Source organism: Mytilus californianus, unplaced genomic scaffold (genome assembly GCF_021869535.1).
Source record: "Mytilus californianus isolate M0D057914Y unplaced genomic scaffold, xbMytCali1.0.p SCAF_7, whole genome shotgun sequence".
NCBI lineage: Eukaryota > Metazoa > Mollusca > Bivalvia > Mytilida > Mytilidae > Mytilus > Mytilus californianus.
Window position 1 is genome coordinate 25,275,793 of NW_026262723.1, and position 12,917 is coordinate 25,288,709.

A 12,917-nucleotide genomic window follows, 5' to 3' on the forward strand; every position below is an offset into this window, starting at 1 on the left:
ATAAGATGTTTCTGCAAACGGAAGTCAACTATAACTTCAAGTCGTTTTACTTTTTCTGAGGTCACATCCCTTGTATCATTATGCAAAAGTTCCCATAGCTTTATCATGTACACGTTTTAGTCGTAACAGTTCATTGTAATATTTAACTTTTCAGGGATTGTTAGCCCGAGGGTATCATTAGCTCGACAGTCAGTATTTAGATACTACACAATGCATGATTTTTTTTTTTCGGAACCTCCCCGTTGATTAATAAGGCAGTTACTAAGAAACTTAAGTTCCAACTCCCACACCAAAGTTGACCTAAGCTGAAATTAGCTTTTCTGTTTGAGTTGAAATTTAAACCTTCCTGATGAAACAGATGAAAGTAAATCCAAAACGTGTTGTTTTCTTTTAACTCCAAGGGAATTTTTGTCTTTTTGTTTTGTAAACAATAGTCCTTGGATATCAATATTTTTGTTTAATTGTTTGTTACATCCTCAGGATATTGTTATTGGAATAATTAGATTTCCTCCTTCGTCTAATAAAGGGATCATTTTCTACAAATCTTTATTTAAATTCATTTAAACGTTAAGCATCATCAATTATTCTTTAGAAGGTTGAAATAATTGCATTGAACTTATTTGTTTAAACAGATAACATCAGTTTTCAAAGATATCAAAATACTTTTCTAGGCCATTTGTTTTTTATCACCAACAACATTGAAAACTTTTTAAAGATTAAGAAATTGTAACTGACCTAGATTTGAAAAATTACTGATATTTTAATAAAGCAATATTTTTCCAATAGGATTATGAAAAGCATATGTTAAAAACAAATCGGAACACCTTTTTGTCAATATAACTTTATATCTTCTTTTATCGAAAACAATTCGTTGATGTTAGTATTTTGAGTTATTGTAGCATTAAAACTACTACATTCAATTCAATGCTCAAAGGTGTATTATTTATAAATAGGACATAACAGGGAAGTCCTAAAGTTAGGATGAAGATAGGATGATCTGAAGACACATAATTAGGTGTCCTAAAGTTAGGACGAAAAATGCGATATATCCTAAGTTAAAAGAGCTTCGAGAACACCACTTAGGACAAAAACGTGTCATAAGATGGTCTTAGGACACGTCCTAATCCTAAGATAGCTTCGAGAACACCACCCGTGTATTTCAAATTATCTTAGAACTTAGAATACTTTATTTTACAATGATGCTCCATTCTCTTTATTTAGTACAATATGTAGGAAAATATGTCAGAACACCATATGCAGCCAGTGTATTCATATCATCGCCTACACCGCTGTTTAAAAATCATGGTACTCATAAATTATCAAAAGTTTGCAAAAATTCTTCTTAGATACCAGACGTATATCAAAGTTTCATGTTAGGGAAAGGGTTGGAAGTCTGGAAACATGTTTAACCCCTCCAAATTATGTATGTACCTGTTCCAAGTCAGAGGTCAGTGGAAGTCGTTCGTTGCCGTATATCACATTTTTTTTTCGTTTATTGATATGTACATTAATCAGGTCGTTGAATTGTTGAATTGCTTTGAACATGTGTATTTGATCATGTATGGCCTTTTGTTTTTTGTTGCTATGTGGTCTTGATTTTGTTCATTGTTGAAGACTGTACGGTTACCTATTCATGTTATAGTAACTGTTTTGTTTGTTTGTTTTTTTGGGTTTTTTTTGTGGTCTGTTAGCTTGAAAAACGATGCTTTTTCATTGATGTGTATGATTTTTTTCTGAGTAAGCATAGAAAAAACTTGGTACATACTGTATTAGCCTCAGATAATGTGGTAGAGGTTCGATTTGTTCTATGGTCATTTTTATTTGGGTCCGTCATTTTATTATCAAGTGTACTGGTATGTAACTCGTGATCGCTATATAAAACGACGTATAAGATGCTTCTGCAAACGGAAGTCAACTATTATTTCAAGTCTTTTTACTTTTTCTAAGGTCACATTCCTTTTATCATTATGCAAAAGTTCCCATAGCTTTATCATGTACACGTTTTAGTCGTAACAGATCATCGTAATATTTAACTTTTCAGGGATTGTTTGTTACATCAACAGGATATTGTTATTGGAATAATAAGATTTCCTCCTTCATCTAATGAAGGAATAATTTTCTACAAATCTTTATTTAAATTCATTTAAACGTTAAGAATCATCAATTATTCTTTAGAAGGTTGAAATAACTGCATTGCACTTATTTGTTTTAACAGATAACATCAGTTTTCAAAGATATCAGAATACTTTTCTAGGCCATATTTGTTTTATCCCCAACAACCTTGAAAACTTTTTAAAGATCAAGAAATTGTAACTGACCTAGATTTGAAAAATTACTGATTATATTTAAAGCAATTTTTTTCCAATAGGATTATGAAAAGCATATGTTGAAAGAAATCGGAACACCTTTTTGCCAATATAACGTTGAATCCTCTTTTATCGAAAACAATTCGTTGATGTTAGTATTTGGGATTATCGTAGCATTAAAACTACTACATTCAAATCCAATGCTCAAAGATGTATTATTTATGAATAGGACAAATAACATACAGTACAACAGTTTTTTGTTTCCCTCGGTTTTAGTTTGTAACCCGGATTTGTTTTCTCTCAATCGATTTATGACTTTTAAACAGAGGTATACTACTGTTGCCTTTATTTTCATAGACGTTTTATTTTGACAGCCCTGCCGTAATGAATTGAATTCATATCCATAGATGTACTCACAATTGCATATTAAAATTGTATGTCAGATATTAAATGTAGCTATCGTAGTAAAAAAAAAAACAACATTTGTTGTATAAAATATATGTGAAAGTTATCAACACCTTTTCTTGGATATCATATATTCATGACAGTACCATACAAACTGTTATTCCATGTATATATTGTAAACTTAAAATCTGATACATTCGAAATATCTCCTCTAGTGGCAATCACAAATTCCGGAAACACATCACAACACTTTTTAGCTGTATTGTAAGACGCTGCAATGGAAAAATTGTCCAAAACCATTCTTAGACGTCAGAATTTCAAATTATCTTAGAACTTAGAATACATTATTTCACAATGATGCTCCAATCTCTTTATTTAGTACAATATGTAGGAAAATATGTCAGAATACCATATGCAGCCAGTGTATTCATATCATCGCCCACACCGAAGTTTAAAAATCATGGTACTCAAAAATTATCTAGCTTTAGTTTGCAAAAACTCTTCAAAGATACCAGACGTATATCAAAGTCCCATGTTAGGGAAATGGTTGGAGGTCTGGAACCATGTTTAACCCCTCTAAATTATGTATGTACCTGTTCCAAGTCAGAGGTCAGTGGTAGCCGTTCGTTGCCGTATATCATATTTTGTTTTTCGTTTATTGATATGTACATTAATCAGGTCGTTGAATTGTTGGATTGCTTTAAAAATGTGTATTTGATCATGTATGGCCTTTTTTTTTTGTTGCTATGCGGTCTTGATTTTGTTCATTGTTGAAGACTGTACGGTTACCTATTCATGTTATAGTAACTGTTGCTATGTCATTTAGTCTCTAATTGATTGTTGTCTCATTCGCAATAATATCACATCTTCTAATTTTTATATAATATGGAAAAGATATCACAGGAACTTTTACTAATTCATGGTTAACCCAAATGCCATACAAATTGTACCACTCTCCACAAAGTCAGGCTACCTAATAATAATAACTGATAAATTAGTGATACTTGATTTAGTTATTATTTTCTAATATGTGTCTCTTTTGACTTTAAATATGGTATATCAGAACAATATTCCTGAGCAATGATATATTGGCCTTTTCCATGAAAGGTTACCTCGTCCTATGCAGTCCTTAATCTGATATTATTAGCCAAAATGCTGTAAAAATGTTTCCATAGTTATACATATACCCACTTACAACATGTTTGTATCGTATTTCGTCTTGAACCTGCCATGAAAGGTTGACCCCTCCCCCTTAGCCTAACATGTAAAAATTTTAAACTTGCATTGCTTTTAAAATTATATTGAGTCATCTATAATTCTCCTGGATTAATATAATTTAATAGCTTGTTTCCGGATCCTATAAACCATTCAATTGTATCAATATGTTATGCCAAATTGTGAATATTATTTCACTGGAAATTCATTTATAAAATATGTGTGCACTATAATTCTCCTGCGAATTTCCTTATGCAGTACATTTGTACAAAAAGCGAGAAAATTAATAACAGTATAATTTTGTGTCAATGATTTTTCTCACAAAAAGTAAATGTCATTTTTTATTACACTTTCATATATATTGATCATATCCTCTTACTCAATAACCCATATGTTAGTGATGATATTAACACCAAATAAAATTACGTGAGTCCGAGGCACTTTAATTTCTAGAAACCGAAACGCTTTAAAGCAAGTTTGCATTGATACGTTGAAATAATATGAACTTAAATGAAAGCGAGTGTTTGTATCTCATTTATCCCGAAAGGGATACTGCCAAAACATGAAGGTATGCTTCATGTCTTGATCTTTTCTTTGATATTGACACAGATGGACGACTTCATACGACTTTTTTTGACATACGTGATTATTTCAGCTTACCTGTTATTTCTTATTTAGAAATTGAAAATTGCAGATCACCTCGATATAAAAATTGATCTTTATTGTCCGTGATATAACCTGTGTTTCCTTTTTATGAATTGACCATAATTATTGTTTGAAACCAATGAAAACATTTCTTATGAAATTTTCATGCGTAATAGGTATATTTTGTTGCACTCCCAAATAAACATCAAACCAACAATTAAATAAACTCTGAACACATCTTTGATACTAAATTATTAAAGTTCTATTATTCATGTTTAATTTGTTAAATTCATCTTTTTCAGGTTGTGTAAATCGTATGCATACTGACGATTTTCAATCCTTCAAAATTGAACAATGCATTCTCACTGAGATTAGTTTTTTGATAGAGTGTAGAACACATATTTCTTCTACATTTAACTCATTTCATTGTTGTGCATCATATCTTCGGCAATATGGTCAACTTGCAGATAAATGTAAGATAAATGTATGGTATGTATGAAAAACAGAAACAACACAAATAAGAACAGTGAATAATTTAGGAATAATCAAACGAAAGGAGATGCGGTTGGTATACATAACAGCAAAATACGATAAGTTACCTTGACAATACCATCATATCAACCACACTGTATTTTTGTTTCTTTATATCCAGTAAATAACGTATTGATTTAATTTATATAATACAAGTGAGCCCATGCAATCGAATTTTTTTGAAGAAAAAATGTGTAATAATTAGGTTATATGTTCAAACTCTATGGCAATACCTGTATAAAGGACAAACGAACTTATCATAAAATTCACAATATCGTACTGTTTTTCTTTCTTTCGTCTTTTTTGGTTTTATATGTTTTATAGTGAACATTAAGTTGCTATGCCATACACTGTCATAGTAATTATATTTAATTTAGATATCATCCTGAGTAATTATAAACTTGAATGACTAAAATGTGTACAGTATGTCAATAATTATGATTACTTTTTTTTAAATCCAATCCGAACAGTTGTAAGAGTCCAAATTTAATGTATCTACGAAAATACTCTTTAACAAAGAAACTGAAGTTAGAAATTTACAGATAAAAAAAGAGTAATCGCCATCCAAATTTCATTTTTTATTTCTGACTACTACAATTTGTAATTCTACGGTCACTGGAAAAATTGTATGATTAAATTCCCTTTTAAATGCTTTCTATTTAAAATAAAAATAAAGAAAAGATACTTACTGTAGTTGAATTATCTACACAGTAATGAATTTACCGCTTGTGGCAGAGAATAAGTCTGGAAATTGGCTTAAAGACTAAGTAGAACTGAATAATTTATTGTCCAGATTTTTTTATGAAGTTAAGATCAAAATTACATCTTTAGACTTACATTCATTTACTAGTGAGTATAGATACAGAAAGTGCAGATGAGAGCTGCGCCCTCTACTTTTAGCTAGCTAGGAAACTGACAAGTATACATGAACTGGTACACAATTTTATTTAGGGGCCAGCTGAGGACCACCTCCAGGTGCGGGATTTTCTCGCTGCGTTGGAGATCCATTGGTGACCTTCGGATATTGTCTGCTCTTTGGTCGGGTTGTTGTCTCTTTGACATATTCCCCATTTCCATTCTTAATTTTTTGGTTGCAAGCTATATATAGCTGATACTGATGATAAAGAATTATTTTCTTTTACATGTAGGTGTTGTGTTACTGATTGCCACGACACGCTGTCATATCATGAGAACTGATGAAAATTGTGCCAGGAGTTGGAGAAGTAAGCAGATACTATTCTAACAGATAGGTTAATTTCGGCAGTATTCTACATTTGGTGTGCAGTGGCGTCGCTTGTCCATTGTTAAGTGTACGCCCGAACCTCCGCGAACCAACGGTTCTAGGGCAGAGGACCTCTTGGTAGTGGGTTCGAGGGACGTTATCTAGAAAAATATACAATCATGCTTTAGAGTCTATATTTTAGTTTTATGTTCAATTCATTTATTGTGTTTATGTTGAATATAATGGTCATTGATCTACGGGAAAATGTCCAAAACCAGTTACTGTAAAATATATCAATGTTGTCGTTAAAGTAATTATTTTGACTTCATCTATTTTTTTCCTATTTGTATTCGCAAATTCCGTTAATGAATACATAAGAAATAGTTAATTATCATAGATTGTCAGGTGTAATATGAAAATTCAAAAGGTATTCGTGGAACCCTGTATCTGGCTTGGGACTGCTGCTGTCCGTTTTAAAGTGTAATGTTGACTGTAAAAAGAATACTTTTATCATGCAGTCAAATACAGGATTTTAGAAAAAAAATCAAACATTTTTTATTTAGATGCTTTTTCTTGATCTTGATCATGCCAATTAGATTATTTACAAGTTTCATACTTACAATCTATGAAGGTGTACACATTTTATTATGTAGAAAAAATAATCCCAGACCGTTTGTTAATTGCAAAAAGTCAATAAAATACTTTCAAAATAAAAAAAAATAGAAACACCAAATACATGTACTTTCCAAATTTTGCTTCGGACATTATCTCCTTATCATAAAAATGCTTCTGAAAAAGTTTCATTCAATTCGATAAAGGTTTTGACAAAGTAGTTGATGGGTAACAAACTTTAACATTAGACTGTTACTATACTTTTTAACTATAAAGAAACAAAATACGGAAAAAAGTAGAAATATATTTCCATTATGCTCTGAATACTGACTTTTAGTATAAAAAAGCTTGTGTCCTATTTCCATGAAGGTTTGAAAAGTTATTGATGTCTGAAAAACATTAACCTACTTTAAGACTGTGTCCAAATATCAACTGTAAAAGAAATCCGTCCATTTATCAGTTGAATAAAAATATATATTAGAATTTGGCTACTGTCTTTAAATTGATCATACAAAGCTACTGTCCAAATATGGTAAAATTCCCGGAACAATGTTTTTAATGTTTTAAAACAAACTTTAACCACAGACTGAACCTAAATGTTGATGATGCGGACGGAATCTAAAATCGCTAAGACTCGTTTTGCAACATGAACGACGCATGCTCGACGAAAATGGAAACCGCATATTGTACCTCAACATATAATAAATTGCTTTTTAAAATAGGATACGAAGTAGAATTCACAGTAGATTTAGACTATAACTGACAATGAACAAATACATAACATACCATTTGATTAAAATTAAATTTTGTCACTTTTATCTCGAATTACAAGCCATTAAAGAAAAAAGTACAAGATGCACGTGCTTTTCACCAGTTCTTTAAATTTATTTAGATTAAATTATTTATATCTTCTAAATTCATGTGTACGCCCGGGCGTTTTGACGTAAACGTAGCTACGAGCCTGGAGGGGACTCGTCATGATCCCTCTTCCCAGGGTCAAACTCTTATGTGCACTGAAAAGTTATTTACATACTAACAATTAAATTAGATTATACATTCAAATACGCAAAATCTGTTTTCGTCGTTGGGTTACTGTCTTATTGACATATACCCAAAATCATCTTACGCCTGGTCGGAATGGGGACGTTAAATCTGATGCTCAATGTAGGGAGAGTGCTAAGCTACCTGCGGTTAAAAGCCTTTGTAATTTCCGACACTATCAATTTATTAAATATTGCATGACAACTCTAGTTCCAACTTTATCCTGGTCGAACCATGTTGCAGAATCAACTTATTGTATCAACTGTTAATTTGCTCTCATCCTGAAAATGCATAAGATATTTGCCACTGGACGTTTTACAAGCCATCAAATAATGTTTTTGTTCAAGAATGGATTCAAACAGCTGCTCAAAGCAGATAATGTCAATTTCAGCATTCATTCCGACCTAAATTTGTAAAGCTTCATAATTACATTACATGTATGTTTCATTAGAATCCGTAAATTTGATTGGTCGACAACAACCGCGAGGCACTCCAAGATCAAATTTTATTTCCGTATAAAATACAACAGCTATGACTGCACTTGCTATCCGTGACAATGTTAAAACAACGCATACAAAACAAAGGAAAAGCATGATAAAACTCTTACATATCATGGTCGTAGCATAATAATGTAATTATAAGAATTGAATGCTTCTTTTTATGATTTTATAGGGTTGTAAAAGCGTTGATCGTGCGTACATTTTTAGAATGAAGCGCTTCGGTCAACGCTTTTACATCCCAATTAAATTATAAAAAAGAAGCATTCAATTCTTAAATATAGATGGCAAAAGTTGAATATTTTCTTAATTGACGAAATAAATCACATTGTAATATTAACCTTCACACGAATTAATTAAGGAATGACTGTTATATTTGTTCTGTCTATGAGGAAATAATATTTACATCACAAACGTGTTGCCCACTGAATAACCCGCGTAGCTGATTATTTAAAAGTAAGCACCACATTTTTAGGTTATTTCGAATAGACAGAAAAATATTACACTATCATTCCTGATGATTTAATTCTAAATTCCATTTTTAAGGGGTAAATAATGAAAAACGTTGACGACGTCACGGTCACATGACAAAATTTTGTCTATGACCTGATAGACAAAAACTTTCAGCTAATCAGAAGACGTGTTACATCCAAAATCAACAAAAATCAGCAATAAGAAGTTCAATTGATTGTCTCATATATATGAACTGTTTATGTTCTTGTAAAAAAAAAATCAACTTGTTTCCACTGTTGTAGTATTGATTCCTCTTTTCTTGAAGTAAAGCGTAACTTTCTCTGATGGCGTCCGAAATAGTGTGTAGTGAGATTTGACTTCTGTAACTCCTGCAGGCAATGATATTTGAAAATTCTGTATAATCTGCAAAAAATTTAAATCATAATATCTACAGATTAATACATTGTCTTTTCCTTACTCGTGCCGGTATGAAAAAAGGCAGGTATTTTCTTTTTACCATATACTACCGATGTACCATATCAGCCCGGTCCTGTGATGTCACATAGTGCTGATATGGTTTTTCAGCCACGGTGTGAATGTTTGGCTAGTTTACTTCCGCTCGATAGACATATGCAAAACCTATCCTATTAATGCAAAGACGTATGTGATGAATACAGATAAATACATGGCCTTTTACATGTTGGACCGGATATCATCCCAAAACCCCCATTTCAGCCCGAAACGAGTTCAAGAGGTGATATCCGGGCCGAAATGGAAAAGGACATGTCTAAATCTTTTTATCCTATGCTACCGATGTACGGACGCAGCCAGCCTGAGAACTCTATAAAAGCCCGACCCATACTGATAACCCTGTATCAGCTCGACCCAGGCTGAATTTATGGCTGGTTTTCTTTCCGCTCGTTACACATACATGTATGCAACAACTGTCATATTAATGCCAAGTATTTGATAAACAACGTTATTTCATATCGGTTAAGAATTAGCTTCTCTTATTGGATAACAAGGGGCCACATGACATTCTTTATTCTTCAGTAATAATTTCTATCGGTCTTTAACAGACTTTTACATGTTAATGACCGATGGGGTGTGGTTTCTCTGTTTAGAGAAATGTCCCTTTAATAAAACATTTTCCTGATTTTAATTTTATATTGAAGTTGTTGAATTGTTTACCATATGTTTTTGTTAATTATAAAATTATAAAATTATAGAACACTTTATTTTGTTTTCATATACTGAAAATTTTATTTAAATGAATGGTAGTGACTTATAGTTATCACTATGACTGGTCTTCACTCTTTCCTATAGAAATCGTACAATAACTCGAGTTTGTTTTGATCAATTTGAATTTATGACAATTTTTAAAAACATGGTTCCTCAATGAAATAAACATAATAGTTATTGAAGAACATGTCATTATCGTGATACATGGACTGCCCGTAGGCTCAGTCATCATCGCTGTCTTAGTCAATACCACTGTCCTTTGGGCAGTTCATATATCACGATAATGACCGGTTTTTCAATAACTATTATGTAATTATTGTATGATGAACATGCTATGAGAATAATCCTCTATCAGAGATTATTTTCATTGGCATTTTTATTTGAAGACTTAAGTTTTGAAAAATATTCAGTAACTGATTAGATTGTCATTTAAAAAAAATATAATACATTAAATCTTATATTTAGGAATATTGCCCTCGCTGGTTACATTAGTTCATTGAATAAGAATATTTCCCTTTTGGTTACATTAATTAGTTCACGGAATACGAATATTGCCCAGTTGGTTACAATAGTTCACGGAATAAGAATGTATATTGCCCCGTCGGTTACAATAGCTCACGGAATAAGAATATTGCCCCATTGGTTAAATTTATTCACAGAAGAATATTGCCCTGTTTGTTGCATTAGTTCACGGAATAAGAATGTTAACCCATTGGATACATAGGTTCACAGAATAAGAATATTGCCCAGTTGGTTACAATAGCTCACTGAATAAAACGTAAAAAAGAAAAGAAACAGGCATTGTGGGTAAAGGAATACAGAATAAACGGTTCAAAAAGCTAATTTATATGATACCAGATACATGTACGTGTAATTTTGATTATGATTCATGCTAAAAACAATAAGTGGTGCTGGAACTTCCGGTGTACCTGAGCTCACCCTCTTTTTTTATGGTGGATTAGGGCTGTCCAATCATTAGTTTTCCTTGTAGCATTTTGTAGAGTATTGGTTGTTAATTATTATTGGCCATGGTGTTGTTTTTCTTTATAAGATTAATGTCTTCTATCTGCGCTCTTGATTAAATTACTTCTCTCTCTTTTTATTTCTTGTAAGTGATGGTTCGCATCACAAAATACCACAAGCAAATAAATTTTAGTCTAAAACGTTCTTTTTGTTTTAAACATCATATGAAAAATTTGAAGAAAAAAATTATTCAGTCTTGTTCAGTCTTTCGTGTAATTTTATCCAATTCGGTTTATTCAGCAGTGTTCAGACAACTCGGTTGCAGTCAAGTCAGTACTGCTTAGTAACTTTTCAGACAAATCAGTATGATGAGAGAGTACAGTGTACATGTTTTAAAGATAAATACATAATGTAACAGCTACTGAACAGTCTGAACATAAACTCAACAGATCTTGAATGATTGCAAGCGAAATGTCTGAACAGTAGCGATAGTACTGAATTAATCGCAGTAGATAAGTCTGAAAACTGACCGAATGACTGAAAATGACATAATAATTTATTGTTCAGACTTTTAAGAGCTGTTCAGATTACAATTACCGTTTCAGATCAAAATTGGTTCACAATGTACTTCACATCATAAAATTCAAACTGTGAACAACATTCACTCAAACGAGGCTTTTAGAGGTATTTAATTTAGACTGGTTTCAACTTGTTATTCTGCTTCAAATGACTATAATTATGATCAATATAATGGAATTTTATGCGACTGTCATACAAGTGTGAGGTTTAGCTAGCTATAAAACCAGGTTTAATCCACCATTTTCTACATAAGAAAATGCCTGTACCAAGTCAAGAATATGACAGTTGTTGTCCATTCGTTTGATGTGTTTGAGCTTTTGATTTTACCATTTTATTAGGGACTTTCCGCTTTTGATTTTCCTCGGAATTCGGTATTTTTGTTTTTCTACTTTTTAGCGGTGTACTTTAAAAATAGTATTTTGCATTAAATAAGCAAGCAAAGGCCCTTTCTATTTTAGACTTATATCTTTAAACGGCAACTTCTGCACCAATTTAAATCTCTGTCAGCTAAGAAACTATAAAGGAAGTCGTAAAATACCTTAGTAACTGCTATAAATATTTCGTTTTCTGCAAATCGTTGTCCTAGACAGCTTCTTGGTCCATAACCGAAAGGATTATATGCAAATGGAAAATTTCGACTGATGGTTAACTCCCCTTCTGTGTCTCTAAGCCATCTTTCTGGAAGATACTCTGTTGGTCGTGGAAAAAATCTTTCGTCAATGCACATCAGTGCACTGTTAACAACAACTAAGGTCTAAAATAAGTAATGAAAGAATTCTTAATTCAGAAAAAAACTAACAAAATAAATAACATACAATATTTTCGACACTGCGTTGTCATCATTGAATAAACGATCATATGTCCACATCGGTTTAACATCGTCGACTTCATCAAAGTCCGGATGTAGACAATGCTATTTAAATCGTCGACAATATGGACATCCCCATATCTACAATAAACTAAAGATATCGTGTTTATATAATTTATCATGTTTACATTGTACTTCATCGTATTTAATCGGAAAATTAATAGTTGTTAGCTCATCATATTTTCTTCATTGCATAGTATTTTAAAGTCATATGATACTTCAGTGACCTCAACCAGGAGAACTCTCAATAGAACTTCGGAATCGACAGTCGCATATCGTAAGTGCAAAGAAAAACCCGTGATGAAAGAAAAAGTAATCAAACATGCAAGATATATCAT

The 12,917-nt window shown here is 32.0% G+C and overlaps 2 protein-coding genes across 10 annotated transcripts in view; both read right to left on the minus strand.

The window, feature by feature from the left end:
* LOC127710176 (cytochrome P450 10-like) overlaps positions 1 to 12,917 on the minus strand; it is a 270,280-nt gene that overhangs the window by 216,182 nt on the left and 41,181 nt on the right. The window lies entirely within an intron of this gene.
* The window catches only part of LOC127710173 (cytochrome P450 10-like), a 155,678-nt gene that overhangs the window by 128,885 nt on the left and 13,876 nt on the right, over positions 1 to 12,917 (minus strand). Inside the window, exons 9-10 of one of the 5 annotated variants that reach the window (XM_052215923.1) lie at positions 12,250 to 12,465; positions 8,469 to 9,350 (exon numbers count right to left, since the gene is read on the minus strand). The exons of the other annotated variants lie outside the window; for them this stretch is intronic. Coding sequence (XP_052071883.1) covers positions 9,207 to 9,350; positions 12,250 to 12,465 — 360 coding nt within the window. The 3' untranslated portion in view covers positions 8,469 to 9,206. Of the gene's footprint in view, positions 1 to 8,468; positions 9,351 to 12,249; positions 12,466 to 12,917 lie in introns of those variants that run through there. 5 annotated transcript variants of the gene reach the window in all.